The sequence below is a fragment of the Octodon degus genome, unplaced genomic scaffold (genome assembly GCF_000260255.1).
Source record: "Octodon degus isolate 3935 unplaced genomic scaffold, OctDeg1.0 scaffold00139, whole genome shotgun sequence".
In the NCBI taxonomy this organism is placed as follows: Eukaryota; Metazoa; Chordata; class Mammalia; order Rodentia; family Octodontidae; genus Octodon; species Octodon degus.
The window spans coordinates 6,995,313-7,011,280 of NW_004524715.1; the positions used below are offsets into that span (position 1 = coordinate 6,995,313).

The following is a 15,968-nucleotide window of genomic DNA, read 5'->3' on the forward strand; positions in this document are numbered from 1 at the left end:
TGAAGGGGGAAAAACAGTATGATTTTGCTTTTTGTGGGGGCAGCTGCAAAATGTCTTTGGGGAAAATAGACTAACTTGGATGTTTGTAGAGGCACAGATGAAAATTTTTAGCTTTTTTTTTGGGGGGGGTCTCACTACACACATTGGATTTGTAGTGATCCTCTTGTTTTCAGCCTCTCAAGCGCTGGGATTACAAGTTCACTCCACCACGCCCAGTCACTGTGTCAGTTGGCACCCCTCCCCCGCATCTGCCCAAGCAGGCACTTTAATCTGCTGAGCTATCTGGCCAGAACGAATTTTTTTTTTTTTTTTTTTTTTTTTGCAGAACCGGGGATTGAACTCAGATCTTTGCGTTTGCCAGTCAAGCGCTTATTCTACGGAGCCATCTCCCAGGCCCAATTTTTAGCTTTTGAATCATGTTTATTTGCCACTTTAGCTCTTTTGAAGGTATTTCACATTGGTTCTTTAGCCTCATTATTATTATTATTTACTTTGCATTGTTTATTATTATTGTATTTATTTTTTCAACAAATGTTTATTTTTTTTACCAAATGTTTACTGATTGTATTTATTTTTCAACAAATGTTTATCGATTCCAGGTGCTGGAGGTACACCACAAAACAAAACGATAGGAAAAATAAAAACAGAAGCCCACTTGGCCTGTTAATGTGCAGAGATGGACAATAAAGAGGGCGCCCAAATTGCAAGACTTCTTCTGTCTTTTACTTTGCACAACAGGGAACGCCACAAGTTTCAGAGCCGAGGGTAGCCATCTGTGCCGTTTACAAGCACGGAAAACAGGCCTGCTCCTCTGTGCGTGCACTAGGGGCGCCCGGTACAAACCCTCGGTGAGCTTGCCTTTCGGCGTGTGGTGGGGGTGGGGATTAACAGAAAGTAGGCGCGGATGTGGGCCGTTACTCCAGAGGACTGGGGAACAGAAAGGAAGAGGAGGCAAGCGCCGACCCCGGGCTGGGGTGGGGTTCATGTTAGAGCGCTCCCCAGCACGATCGTCACCCTCCAGACCCTGGGCAGGGGGTAAAGTTAAAATTAATTCAGCACAACAAAACAGAATGTAACACAAACGTACGCCAAGAGTATCCCGGGGGTCTGTTCTGACACCTGTCACCGGAAGGAAGCAAATCCCGACGTCGCGCCCTCTGCCCTCTTGGTACCGTAAGGCCTGGCGGGGCGCCCGCTGTCACCCGGAACCCGCGAACCGCGAGCCCCGCCCTCCCAGGCCCCGCCCCTCCCCGCCCACTGGCCACGCCCACCTCTCGCCCCGCCCCACTCTGCAGCGCCTCTCCGCCCGGGTTGGCCGCCGCGGGGGCGGTGGCCGCGGTGCCCGGAAGTGTGGTTGACGTGTCCGGGCCGCGCTCGGAATTGTGGGCGACTCGGCTAATGGCGTCGGCGAGCCTGAGGACCCTGGGGAGCCGGCGCTGAGGCTTGTCGCTCGGCTGGCTGGTGACGCCCGCTGTGGCGGGCCCCGCGACGGCAGGAGGGATCTGCCCGGCCGGGGGCTCCTCGGCCAGCGCTGGCGGAGCCTAGCGTGTGGGGCGACGGTGGGGGCGCCTCCGACCGAGGCGGGGGTGTTGCGAGGAGGCGGCGCGGGGCGCTCGGGCTCGCTCTGGGTTCGCAGCCCAGGCCCGGCAGAAGCCGGCGGCGCCCGAGCGGCCGCTGCCCCCGGGGCTGGAGGCACCGGCGCGGAGCTGCGCGCGGCCCCGAGGAGCCGACGGTGCGGGAGCTCGCAGGTGTGGCTCACAAGTCAGCGCGGCTCGGGGGAGACCATGTCCGGCACGCACAGCCCCGAGGCGGTGAAGAAGCTGCTGGAGAACATGCAGAGCGACCTGCGGGCCCTGTCCCTGGAGTGCAAGAAGAAATTCCCACCTGTCAAGGAGGTGAGCTCCGGCGGGGCCGCGGGGCGGGGGCCGGGAGCGCCCGGGCCGGCCCGACGCGCTCGCCCGGCCCCGGCCTCGGCTTTCCGTGCGCGCCTTCGCGGGTCGCGTCGCTGGGCTCCGCGAGCGCTGTTGCAGTTTCCGCTGGAGAGGGCTGAGATGCTTTGATTCCTTCACTCTCCCGTCTTCGTGATTTTAAATGAGGTTCCTAGAGAAAGCCGATTCAGTTAATTGAGGCTGTGCGCCCAGCGTGAAACTGGTCAAGCCAGAGTTGAAAAACTTACGTGCTTGCTCCCCAAAATTAATATTTTTAATAATTTTTAAAATTTAATTTTAAACGGTGAAATCTGTGCCCTTCGTATACGTAATACTCGATTAGAAGCAGCTTTCCTTCCTGGGATTTGTAACTCGGTTTACCTCTCCGTCGAGCCCGTGAAGTGTTAACCATCCAGAGCCGCCCGATTTTCAGCTAGCTACGGTGCCCAGGTTAAACCTGGGTTTGAGCGGTGGTATGGTGGGAAGTTCAGGCTGGCCGTCAAAGCAAATACTTTCTACCTGAATTTAAGTTTTAGCAATATTTTTTATCTCCTTGAAGTTTGAGGATTTTTATCAGCTGTAAAATAGAGTTAAATTGTGGTTTTTGTAAGATTATGTGTGGAGCGAAAAAGCGTATTATTGAGAAGTGCAAATTAATAAATACAAATAAAATTATTTCCCCATATAGTTCCTGAATTGAAAAATTTAACATTTAATCACTGTTACCTTTTTCTCTTAAGATGCCGTGTTAACTCGTAAATGTTTAAAAAAAATTCTTAGTTTTCTTTTTTAAAAAATTATGTATTTCAGTGATACTGCAAACTTATTTAATTTTTATTTCTATTTAGTATACGTTGGTATACCAGCAACCAGAAATTTTTATTTCTATTTAGTATACGTTGGTATACCAGAATTAAGAATTCTCCAAAGAATTTCTATGGTTATTTAGATGTTTTACCTTCATTCTTATGAAGATTCTATAATTAGAACTTGACTGAAAATTTGGATTTTTAGGTTTCTAAGGAATCTTTTTCTGGGAATGTCTTGGTTCTAAAGGCTTTTTGTTTTTGTTTTTGAGATAGGGTGTCTCTGTACAGTTCAGGCTGGCCTTGATCTCACTATGTACCCCAGGCTGGCTCAACTAACAGCAGTCCTCCTGCCTTAGCCTCTAGAATGCTGGGCTTATGGTGTGGATTGCAGGTGTATGCCACCAAATCCAATGTAGTTTTATCAGTTAACTGTCTTAATGTTTCTTTAACAAACACGGTGAGTGTGATAATGGAGACCAGATAGGCCATTTTGGGGAGATAGCTACTATACCTTTTATTTCAGGTAGTTAATGTAATCCATAGCCTTTGCTTTGATACTGATTTTCATTATATCATCTGTTGATAATAATAAGTAATTTTAAAGAATTGATTTGTTTTAAGAATTTGGTTATCTTAATTGTAAGAGAAATGCTCTTGTTTATAAAATATCAGATCCTATTTTGTAATTTGAACAGTAATTTCTACAAGTATCTTACCAGTTCTGATAATTCGTGTACAAAGTAAGGTTCTTAAGTGTTAACAGTCCTTTGTGGGTTGACTTGATAATTTAATTGTTATTGTTATGGTTTTTTTCTATTGGAAAATATATTCAGAATTTTTAATGGGTAAATTACAAAATTCTGGGACTCAGCCCATTTCTAATCTGGGACCTTCATTAAAGCTAATTAGTTCTTATTTGAAAACTGGCTAGAAAAATATTTAGTAATTGCACCTACCCTAGCGATGAGAATTCTTGGTTTTATCTCTGATGCATAATTTTGTATATAGTGCTTGCTGTGTAAGAATTTGTTGAATGAAAGAATTTTAACTTCTTAAGCAGTACTACTCATTTAGGGCCCTTCTTTAGAAATTGAGAATTTACTTTGTGTCGTAGGTTTAAAGTAAGGATGGAATAATTAGCCTACTAGTGGTGATTGCTTTTAGAGGAAGCCTTGACTTTCAAGAAATGTTTTGGGGAAATTAAAGTTTCCCTGGTAAATTAATAGCAATGACAACTTTTGGCTTTTGTTTTGTCGGGGACTGGTATGTTTTGGGCTTTATAAAATCTTTGGGTGCTAGGTAACCATTAAGGCAAAGCCTTTTTTAAGTATAAGAAGCTTTTCCATCTGTAGATTCATTTGCTTGGCAAGTCTCCCACTGTCTTTACAGGTATTACCAGAAAAATATTGTGACGCACTCAAGAACTTTATATAATACACACCAGATTGCAATATGGGCTTTTGAAGATCGGTCTCCTTCTCTAGTACTTTTAAAGTAATTTATAATGAAGTGAAATAGTTTATATTTAGTCTTTATATGAATTTTTAAAATAATTAGTACTTTTTGGTTATACTTGGCTATAATTTTTTTAAATAAATTGAAATTTTAAGATTTCAAATTTGTTTGAAAAGCAGGAAAATAATACTAATGTGCCTTACTTACTGGTATTTAGTTATCTTTTGGTATTTTTTACATGGTATCCCTCACCTTATTGTTTTCATTTACAAATCTCTTTGCATAAATTGTTTCTTGTTTTGGCTATAATTTCATTCTATCATTTAAAGAGAGTGGTTGAGGGGCCTGCCCATTAGCTCAGTTGTTTAAGTGCCTGCTTAAGCAAAGGCAGGGAGGCTCAAGATACTGTGGTTCGATCCCCAGAGCCTCAGGCCTTACCATACCCGCCCTTAAGGCAGCCTGAGCCAGCCAAAAAAATAAATAAGTAAAAAATAATAATAAAATAAAGATAGTGGTTAAAAATAACAGCAATAAATTCCTTTCTCCTTTATTCCTGCCTATTTTTGTTTTAAGTTTGCAATTCTTGAACTGAGTTTTGTAGAACAAATAGAAGATGGGGGGGTGAGGGTTGAGGGTCATACATGCCAGAAGAAATAGTATATGTCATTTGCAGTTCATATAAAATAAATTTCATATTTAAGATGATTGGAACAATTAAAGTCCTTCAACACTAGTATGACTAAGCTCATATTAATCACGTTATCTTGACATTATTAGTGGCAAGAACTGGAAGGTATTGGAGATTGAGGCAAAGAGCAAATTTTAAAAAGTGATGATTGCCTGTAATTAAGGCAGTTGTAGAGATAAACAGGAGATTGCTTGGGTTGAGATAGAAGTGAAAGAGATAGAGCAGGTAAAATTACCAGGTTATGGTGACCTTTTAGAGAGTAGAGAAAGTGAAATCTGTTACATCGCCTAGGTCAGTGATGATAAATCTCTTAGAGCTTTCAGTGATACAAACAGCCTGCTGTGGCACCTGGGTTTGTGGTTTAGGAAATAGGTAAATGACTAAGAGAAAGAATATTGGAAGAGGAAACGTTTTGGGGAAAAATGTGTGTCATCCAAGCGGAACTACCTGATCTGTGTTTGAAAAGGATAATCTTGGCATGTAAAAAGGAACTCTAGAATCTTAGACTTAGATGTGTCATCTTGTAGCAAGTGTGGGAATAGATGAGGTGAGGTAGGGAGAGTGTATGGATTGAAAATGTCAGGGTTGAAGAAGGAACTTTTGGAGATTATTATATTGACAGGAAAGAGACATGGTTTGGTAGGGTAAAGTTAAAGATATAGAAGGGGAGTTTTTACTAGAATAAGGTTCCTGAGGAAACTAGTTTCCTAAGTGTATGAACTGGATTTTTTATTTTATTTTATTTTAACATTTATTGTGTGTGTGTGTGTGTGTGTGTGTGTGGCCAGCTCAGCCCACCAGGGGGCGCGGCTGGCTGGCATGTGGTGCTGGGGGACTGAACCGCGGTCCCTGTGCTTTGCCAAGCTTGTTGCAAGTAGGTGCTTTAGACCACTGAGCCATCTCTCCAGCCCCCAAGGAATTTTTTTTTTTTTTTTCTCCTTGAATGCCTTCAGGGCACTTTTGCATGGCTGGAGTGTTGTGGGGATCGAACTACAGCAAACTGAGTATGAACTGGATTTTAATCTAACAAAGGAAGCATCTTCTGTCACAGGAAAGAAAAGGAAAAAGTGGGTTTGCATGCCATAAATTTAAAAGAGGAGCGTAATAGGGAGATTGGAAGTTGTGGGCAGTTTGGGCCGTGGCATCTGCTATCTTGGCATGTTGGGAAACAGACTTGTTAGAATTAGTAATAAAAGAAGTAATGAGTGGGGGCTTAGAGGAGAGCAGTGGGTCACTTTGGAGAAGCCAAGGAGAAATAGATTTGGAACACTTAAGAGTTTTACTAGGCAAATGGATGGAAATGATGGATTGTGGGATCTCAGTTGGATTCCCAAAGAAGGAAACACAGTGGCTTTGATTGCCTGGAAAAAGGTTCCTAGGTTTAAGGGACAAGCAGCACCCCTTTTTTTTTTTTAATAAAAAACAGTGGCGTTGGAAAACACAAGAGCTAAAGGGTATACAGATCAAGACAATATACAAATGGAAATGAATAAATATTGATCACATTCCTGGCACTGTTCTTTTGTGACTTACAATTCAAAGACATTATCTGTGGCTTATGAATGAAAAAGGTAGACATACTTCAAAAATGAAATTATTTCCCTTTATTTTCTTTTGTATACGATAGCTTTATTTTTAGCCATTCAAAATAGAGGGTTTTGCTGTTCTTATAATTTTATAGAGCTTTATTAGTCTAAGTATAAAGCATAGCAGGAAATATAAAATAAGTGAGAAATTGCCTTTGTTCTTTTTTTTTTTTTTTTTTTTGGTGGAACCGGGGATTGAACTCAGACCCTTGTGCTTGACAGGGTGGTGGGCGGGGGGGAAGGAAGGCATTGCCTTTGTTTTCATGAAGTTAACTCAAAACACAGAGTAAAATATAGCCTTTCCACCGGTGTAAGGAGCTTTGCATCTTTTGGCTCTAATGCGACTTGATGTTTTAAAATTTTCATTTTGTGAGTTTAGAGAAGGTTAGTACTTTGCATTAGATATTGAAGTTTGAACGTAGACGAGCACATGGAATATGAATCCATGTGCATCCATGTCTGTCACTTCCTTTTTTTCTTATTGTATCATGCTGTAAAGGCTTTCAAAACAAGGTTAGGTTGTTTTTGTCACGTTTCCATTCATCTACTTTACTTCATTATTTATTACTGCTGTTCATTCCATCTTGGCATTGACTTTTGTAACTCCATGTTTCTGTTTATCCTCTCTCTCACAGTATTCCTCAGAACTTCTAAGTGTCCCCCAAGTTCTACCTTCAAACCTCTTCTGTCACCATCTCGTCTTATTAGCACTGTCGCGTCTCCCATCTCTTTGGCCTTACCCCAATGCTGATGACTGAAAATTTACTTCACTTCGCCCTGCTCTTTGCTGAATGTAGTGGACCTGTGCTTCCAGTTGCCTGTTGAACACATCTCCTGGAGGGAGTATCTTTCACATACTTCAGCTTGAACTTGTAGTTGAACTTCTGTTGACCTAAAAGTGATCTTTACTCCTCATTTCCTTGTTTTGTTACTAATATCTATCATTGCTCACCACAGATGTATTTAGCTGTCTTTTCCCTCAGCTTTCTCTTTTTACAGTTAGCTGTTCCAAGGCTCTGTAATTTCTAACAATCTCTCTCTCTCTCTCTCTCTCTCTCTCTCTCTCTCTCTGTGTGTGTGTTTTATTTTCTAGGCTAGGTTTTAGCATTTCACCTGAACTTTGACCCACGTATGTGGCACATACAACTCAAAATCATTTTGTATTTTATTACCAAATTAATATAACAGCTCAGGAGACTTCCGTGTCTTCCCTGTGCTTATAGAACTCTTTAGGATAGTATGCTTCCTTCCATCTTTTTAAGAGAACTTTGAGGCAAGGTTATCACTAAATTGCCCAGGCTGGTTTTGAAAATTCAAGTCTCCTACTATAGCCTTCCATAGTGCTTCTTTCCCTTTTGAAAGCTGTGGCTTCTGAGGATTTTTCTATTAGTCTGAAATTCCTTCCTGTGTGTGTGAGCATGTGTGTGTATTTGTATCTGGGGACTGAACCCATGGCCTTCACAGTGAACTACATTTCCCGTCCTTTTTATTTATTTATTTTATTTTGACATAGCGCCTTGCCAGGTTGCCAGGTTGCTCATGCTGGTGTCGAATGTGAACCTCCATGCCCCAGCCTTCAGCAGTGTAGGAATTATAGGAGTAAAGCATGGCATGTCCTCTACCTTTTTTTTTTTTTTTTTTTAATTAAAATGCTACTGTCTTACTTACTTTTTTCTTGTCACTGAGTGACAAGAAATACCTGACACAAAAAGTTAAGGAAGGAAAGGCTTATTTAACTTACAGTTGTAGAGGTGTTGGTTTGTAACATGCAGGCTCTGAAGGAGGGTGGGAAGGAGGGTGGCGTTGCAGCGGAGAAACAGCTCATGGCAGATGGAAAGTAAGCAAGGGAGGAACACAGCTCTTTCTGTTCTTTATATCTCATCCAGGCCACTTAGGGCAGGTAGCCCTTGCACCCTTAACCCCAGAGCCCTTGGTCCACCATTGCACCATGAATCAATCCCAGCATCACATACTCCCAGTCCTGCCATCTCTGAAAAGCCCCAACTATGACCGCATGAGACTTTGCATAGACTTCTAGACACAAGCCATACACCTGCATTTCATTTAATCTTACTTTAAAACTTTTTGATCCATTTGTTTCACAAATGAACCACAGTTACGTATAATTTTCTAATTTTGCCAATCCATTTGTTCATTCATGAAGTAGTTTTGAAAACCTGTGTGCCATGTGCTAGCTTTGTACTGAAACAAAAATATTTACAGCATCTGCCCAGACTTGTCATTCTAGTGTGTTGCCCTTTGTTTTCTTAACTTTTACTTAGGTCTGTTTTATAAATTATTTCCTTATAACAATATATCTTACCTTCTCTTACAGTATATTTTCCTTTTCTAACTAACTCCTTAAGGATCAGTATTGTATCTTGTTTATCCTCTCTACCATAGTGAAAGCATTTGTATACCTAGAAGCTCCTAGAAACTTGTTGTAGGTTAAATTTTTAAGAAAAGCAAGAAAAGATGCCATATACATATTTTTCACCATGTATGTGAACTCTGCATTTCGGTCTTACATTTAAGATGTTAACGAGCATTTATTTAGTTGTTTCCTAGTAGCTAGAGACTTTGAATACTGTAGATTTATGTGTACGTGGATTTGGGTGCGTGCGCGCACACACACACACACACACACACACAATGTTATAGTTGTAATTAATTGAAAATCTGGTTTAATGTAGTAGTAGTTTTATAAACATATTATCCTGTAGAGTATATTCTAGATCTGTTAAGTACTCTTAAGTGTGGACTTTGCCTTTAAGTCTTTTGATTTTACCTGATATCTAAAAGTCTTTAAGCAGCCCTATTCCTCCCTGTGTCTCATGAGTACACTATCTAAATTGCTATTAACTGAAATTTCACATTTTTTCTTTAGCTCTTGTTTCATATTGTGTCTTGTGAATAATTAATTTGAACCTTTGGTAAATTTGTCTTAATTTGCTGACTTGTTCTTGTAGAAGTTGTGAAGCTCAGCAACTATGTATGCTAAACACAAAACAAGAGCTTTTGTGAAGGGAAGCAGCATTTAAAAACATTTTTAAAGTAAGCCTGTGACTTCCTGTAGTGGGTATTCATTAATTTGTTCCTCACCATCTGTTTCCTTTGCATCCTTCAGTGATATTCTGTACTCTTCCTTCATTGTCAACCTTTTGGATTTGATGAATTAATCTCATTCTTATCTTCCGAGTACTTTGATTAGTTTAATCTAGTTTAAACCTCTGCCACCACTGTCACTCCCATCTCCATTCCTGTCCACGTCATGCAGTGCTAGTGATGGTGCCTAGGGAAGAAAATTTTTCCTTTTCTCAAACTTGTACTGAAAGAGATAATTTTTTTCCTAAATAGTGATATATGAAATTGTGAGGTGTAGAATAGTTGTAGCCATTTTTGTTGCCAAGACTAAAAGCAACCTGAGAATAAATATATCAATGGAGCAGTACAGAACAAAGAGGATGACAGAATAGTGAAAGTGCAGTCTTGATGGTATGATGAATCTGTGGCTCAAACTTCGGTTTTTTTTTTTTCCCATTAGTGAGACAATAAGATCTCTCTTCTCTTGCCCCTTTTATGTGAGCTTGACTTTTTATATTGCTATATTTAGAACTTTTAATTCATTCATTTAGAAACATTTCTGAAGCTACTATTTGAAAGACACTGTGATAGGTATTAATAATGTAGAGAAATGAATAGGATGTTTATTATCCTCACATGACTGATAGTCAGAATAGATAAATTGACATAATGAAATGAATGGGTTGAAGCATTACAGGTAAAAAGACAGAGAATTCTAAAGGTGGGAAGCCTTTTTAGTAGCTGTCATAGATAAGAAAGGATTTCTATCACAAGGGTGCCCAAATCAGAAGGAACTGTATGTTAAGTCTACAAATATTTTCATGTTGGTTGTGAGTTAATTTTGATAAATCATTATCACATTGTATTTGTGCTGATTTGGCTTTAGAGTTAAATGATTTTGTTGGTTTCATAATTTTAATGACTATAAAGATTTTATTTATTTATTTATTTTTTTGTGGTGCCAGAGATTAAACTCATGGCTATATGCGTACTAGGCAGATGTTCTACTAACTGAGCTACCTCCCCACTTAGCCTAAAAAGTTGACTCTTTATTGTTTTTAAGTATTTTAAAGTTTATTAGAGACTTCCTTCACATTTAAGGATGTCCGTTACTCAGTTTTGAGAAAGTCCAGAAAAAGTGAATAGAAGGAAATTATTTAGAAGACCCCAAATAGATAAGAGGTCAGGATTGTAGGGTGAGAGATATCCTTTTAGACTGAAAATGATTTTCAACTAAAGTGTCTAAGTGGGATTTGAGGGGAAAATATTATAAGATATGTTAATCAGAAAGACTTTATGACTAATTAGGTTTTTGGTCTGAGGAAGCAAACCCAAGTGTCTGATAAGTGACTGGATGGGTAATGCTACTGTTCGGGAAAAAGAGATTATAGAAAGAAGAAAAAGGTTTTTCTGGCTGATGTGAGAGTTTGGGGCTGGTGGAAGTGATAATATCTTTTTTTAAACATGTTGAATGTAAAGTGCCTTTAAATGTTAGGTTAATGAGTCCTGTAATTTGGGAGATGCATCAGGGATAGGAATATAATTTAGGAATTTCAGTATTTAGAAAGTAATTGAGGGGTTGGGGAGATAGTTCGGCAGGCTAAGTGCCTGCCTGGCAAGCAGAAGGATCTGGTTCAGTCCCCAGGACTGTATGTCCTGCTGGCCTCAGAACCCCAGATGTCTGAGCGTGGTGGTGCTTGCCTATAATTCTAGCACGGGGGAGGCTGAAACAGGAGGATCACTATGAATCCAAGATGTATAGTGAGGCCCTGTACCACATAAATAAATAAATAAATAAGTAAGTAAGTAAGTAAGTAAATATTTTTAAAGAGAAAGTAGTTGAAGCCATGGAATTATGGGATGCTCTGGAAGAATTTATTGAGAAGTGAGGCTAAAGGTATTCTATGTAGTTTTTTAAGAGGAGTCAGCAGAAAGTATTGAGAAGAATAAACAAATATTTCTTGAGAAGTTTCCACTTTTAGAGTGGCGCATGGCTGTAATTCGTCTGAGGCAAGAGTGTAACAGTGAGTTTGAGACCAGCTTGGGCACATTATCTGCTCAGTCCAAGTTGTCGGTGTCACTGGGACAGGTGTCATTCCCACCAGTGGATTCTTGTTTGCGTGAGATACATTTGTCTGTCTGTTTCTTCATTTTATTTTTTTTTTCTTTGTTTTATATTGACTGTCTTTTTATTTAGAAAATTAAAAGTTCTTAGTGAAGTCTAGCAGTAAGTTCTGGTTATTTTCTCTTATAAATTCACACTTATTTTAATTTTAAAAAATAACCCATAATTTTGTGCTACAATCTGTAAACACTCAGGGTGGAAAAGTGGTTTAGTGTAGAGGTCTTGCCTTGCATGTGCAAGTCCCTGGATTCAGTCCTTAGCACCATAAAACAGCCAACCAAACAAGCAAAAATTGCTAACCCAAGTACATTAGATATGCTATTTGTACTTCTTCATAATTCACTGATCTTCTTTTACAATATAAACAGAACACATTTGGGACACGGGAACTGAAGAGGAAGGAAGTTCCACAAGATCTGCAAAAGAAAAGTCTGACAAAAAGAGAAACGTTAGCAAATCAGAGAGATGTCTGTAATCTGTGTTAGGAAATGGAAAGACAAGAAAATTGTCTCATTGTCAGTTTCTGTATTCATAATGCAGAAACGTGAACATCAAACAAGCTCTTCTATAATCAAAAAGCAAGGGAAAGGATTATTATAAAATATTTATGCATCTTCTGAACTAAATAATATGGAACTCATTTGTTATTTAGTCAAAAGAAGGAGATTTTAAAAAAGTCATTTATAATTGAGAGTAGGTCTAATAGACCAGATAATTGAAAAATATGTGTTAGTAAAATCTCAACTAGGACATCCAATATTACTGTCTTTACCCTTACATTTAGTGGTAAACATCTTACTGAAATTATACCTCCCACAGAAAATAGGAAAGGCAAACATGAAAATGTAAAAAGTATGTTGCTCAAAGAAAAACAACAATGCAAAAACAGTTTGGAAAGAGACTAGATACTAGTAACATTGTGTTGTGTTTTGAATGTTTTAAAATGTACCAATTTTTATTGAATAAATTTGATAAGTTTTTTTATATTTTCTCTTCTATTGTATAAGTATTAATGAAAAAGTACAATCTTTGGTTGTCATGTTTTAAATAGTTGAACTGGAAGAGGTTAAAGCAAGAATTAAAGATTCTTGTTTATACCTTCATAAGTGAATGTAACTCAGACTCTGAAGACCTCATACAGGATATGTACACTTAAAGATGTAAACTAGACTAGACTTAGGTATAAAGTAAGATTACAGAAGTTAGGGGATGTTAGTATACAGATGTGCTCAGCAGCTATTGCTAGTGAACATTTCCAGCACCTTCAGGAAACAGAGTAAGATATTACACCTCCAAATAACTCTGACTGTATGAACTTGGATGTTAAGAAGAAAAAAAAAAATGATGAATACCTAACGCAGTGGTGGGGAACCACACATGTTGGTTTTTTAAAGGTAAAAGATGTTATTATGTGAGCTGTTTTTTCAAAGTAAAACCTCAGTATTCAGGTTTAATTGTGTGGGCACTTTGCAATGAATCAGTGGGTTTTTGGATGCAGTCTGGACATTTGTCTCTAAAAGGCTCAGGATCTCTGACATATGGTAACATGTAGTCCCTTTTCTGAATCCTTGAATTTAGGAATGAGAGCACTGATTTTATTTATTTATACACACACACACACACACACACACACACACATTTTCATTAAAGTACTGCTTGGAGCTACTTAAAGTACTCTCCTTATTATGAAAATGTATTGATATTTTTATTTTAAGGGGAAAAATAAAAATAATAGTTTCAAAATAGGTTAGTATGAGAGTTACAATAATTAATACATAGCAGATTATTGTCTTCATAGTAGTTATTTAGAGAAGATACAGGTGTGATGTCTTGTCCCAACAATATTAGTACAAACCTTCATTTCAATGAACTAAGAGAATCTAGCTGTATAGCTATCCTAACTGCCTTGTGTATAAATATATATTTTTATTTTCCCCTTCTTCCTTTCCCATTTCCCCCATACAGTTTGTCTTTCCAACATATTTTTTTTTTTTTTTTTTTGCGGAACTGGGGGTTGAACTCAGACCCTTGCGCTTGCCAGGGAAGCTCTTATTCTACTGAGCCATCTCCCCAGCCTCTCAGGTTGTCTTTCTTTTGAACAATTTATTCCAAATTCACAGTACCTGTTGTACATTTTGGATCTTATTTACTCCTTTAGTGTTTCTTACTAGTAAGACAATACAATGTTTACACGTACAGGTTTGATTTATTTCACTTATGAGTATGGTCCTGAGTTGCATCCATTCTCTTGAAAGTCTCAAGTGTATCCTTTAAGGCTGGGAAGCACTCCTTTATATTAAAAAACCACATCTTTTTTTTTTTTTTTTTTTATCAGTTCCTGAGTTGATGGGCGTTTAGGTTGTTTCTGAGAGTTAGCTTTTATAAATTGTGCTGTGAAAAACATGGTGCACATATATTGCTGTGGTATGATTTTTAATTTTAATTTTTTAATATATGTATTATTTACTTATTTATTATTTATTTTTGTGGTAGTGAGGATTGAATTCAGGACCTTGTGCTTGCCAAGCGGGCACTTACTCTACTCTGCTGTCTCTCCAGCTAAATTTTATTTATTAAAGAGTACATATTAGAATTAAAACAGAAAAAATTACGAGTGATACCGAATTTTGGTGTGATGTTTTTAATTCTTCTGGGAAGATATCCAAAAAGGGAATAATTGGTTTGAATGAGACTTCTAATCGTAGTTTTTTAAGGCACATCTATACTGATTGCTACAGTGGTGGTACCAGTTTTATATACCCACCAACATTGGAGAAGGGTTCCTTTTTCCCCACAGCCCTGCCAGCATTTGTTATTGATTTATTGACTGTGGTGATTCTTTCTGGGGTGAAATGGACTCTCAGTGTTGTTTTAATTTGCATCTCTTAAATGACCAGTGATATGGAACTTCAAAAAATACATTTCTTTGCTGTTTCCACTCCCTCTAACAAATGTGTACTCATCTCAGATTCCCATTTTTGTATTGATTCTTTGAACTTGGGGGGAGGGTTGATTTTTTTTTTTTTTCCAGTTCTTTTTATGGTCTAGGTAGAAGTCCTTTGTGTGAGGGACAACTGGCTATAATTTTTTCCCACTCTGTGGGTTGTCTTTTCACTCTGTTGGTAATTTCTTTTGTTGTGCAAAAGCTTTTCAGTAAGGTGAGATTCCATTCATTGATTCTTTTTATTATTTCCCTTACAGTCTAGGTGTTGTATATGAACTCTCTGCCTACACCTATACCTTCAAGATTTCTACCTATTTGCTCTTCTAATAGATTGACATAAGTCTAGTTTTAGTGTATGGCATGTGGAAAACCAGCACCATTTATTAGACTGTCTTCCAGGAAGCATTTTTGGCTCCTTTGTCAAAGATAAGGTGCCTGAATGTGTTTGAGGTTGTACCTGCATCTTCTGTTCTGTTCCACAAATCCTTAGATCTGGTTTTTTTTTTGCCAGTACCATTGTTCATTTTATCTCAGTAAACTTGCAGTATACTTTCATGTCTGAGATTGTAATCCTCCTGACTTTGATGCCTTTGATGCCCAGAATTGCTTTTGCTGTTCTAGGTGTCTTCTGATTGCAAATGAATTTTAGGAGTGTTTTTTCTAGTACTGTTAGGTATGCTAATGGTATTTTGATTGGAGTTGCATTAAATCTGTATAGCAGTTTTGAGAGTGTGGCCATTTTCACTATATTGGTTCTTCCTGTCTAAAAGCAAGTGATATCTTTCCATTTTCTGATATTTTTGATCTCCTTAAGATACTGTAATTTTCACTGTACAGATCTTTCACATCCTTTGTTAGATTGATTCCTAAGTATTTTATTTTTCTAGATGTTTTTGTGAAGGGAGCACTTTCCCTAATTTCGCTCTCTTTGTCTTTGTTGCTTGGGTATAGGAAAGCTATTGATTTTTTAGTATTCACTGTTTCCTATCTTTATTCCTTTTGGGGCTGAAGAGATGACTCAGTGGAATAAGTGCTTCCCTGGCAAGCACAAGGGCCTGAGTTCAATCCCTGGTTCCACAAAAAAAAAAAAAAGTGTTCCTATCTTTATTCCTTTTATTTTTTCCTCTTGTCTAATTGCTCTTGCTACTGTTTCCAGAACTATATTGAATAGGAATGGTGATAATGGACATTTTTGTCTTATACATGATTTTAAAGTGAAGGCTTTTCAGATTTTGACCATTCAATAAGATGTTATTGTCATTGATGTTATTTTCTATTGGTTTGTCATAGATGGCTTTTATAAGATTGATGTAAAGACTATTTCAATATTATATAGGATTTTTTTTTTT

At 38.5% G+C, this 15,968-nt stretch overlaps 1 protein-coding gene across 2 annotated transcripts in view; it reads left to right on the top strand.

Annotated features, from left to right (window-relative positions):
* The first annotated feature begins 1,363 nt into the window (after positions 1-1,363).
* Mon2 (MON2 homolog, regulator of endosome-to-Golgi trafficking) overlaps positions 1,364-15,968 on the top strand; it is a 124,690-nt gene continuing 110,085 nt past the window's right edge. Inside the window, exon 1 of one of the 2 annotated variants that reach the window (XM_004641638.2) lies at positions 1,364-1,895. In XM_004641638.2, the coding sequence (XP_004641695.1) occupies positions 1,785-1,895 (111 nt within the window). In that variant the 5' untranslated portion in view covers positions 1,364-1,784. The remainder of the gene's footprint in view (positions 1,896-15,968) is intronic. The other variant, XM_004641639.2, reaches the window with a different exon arrangement.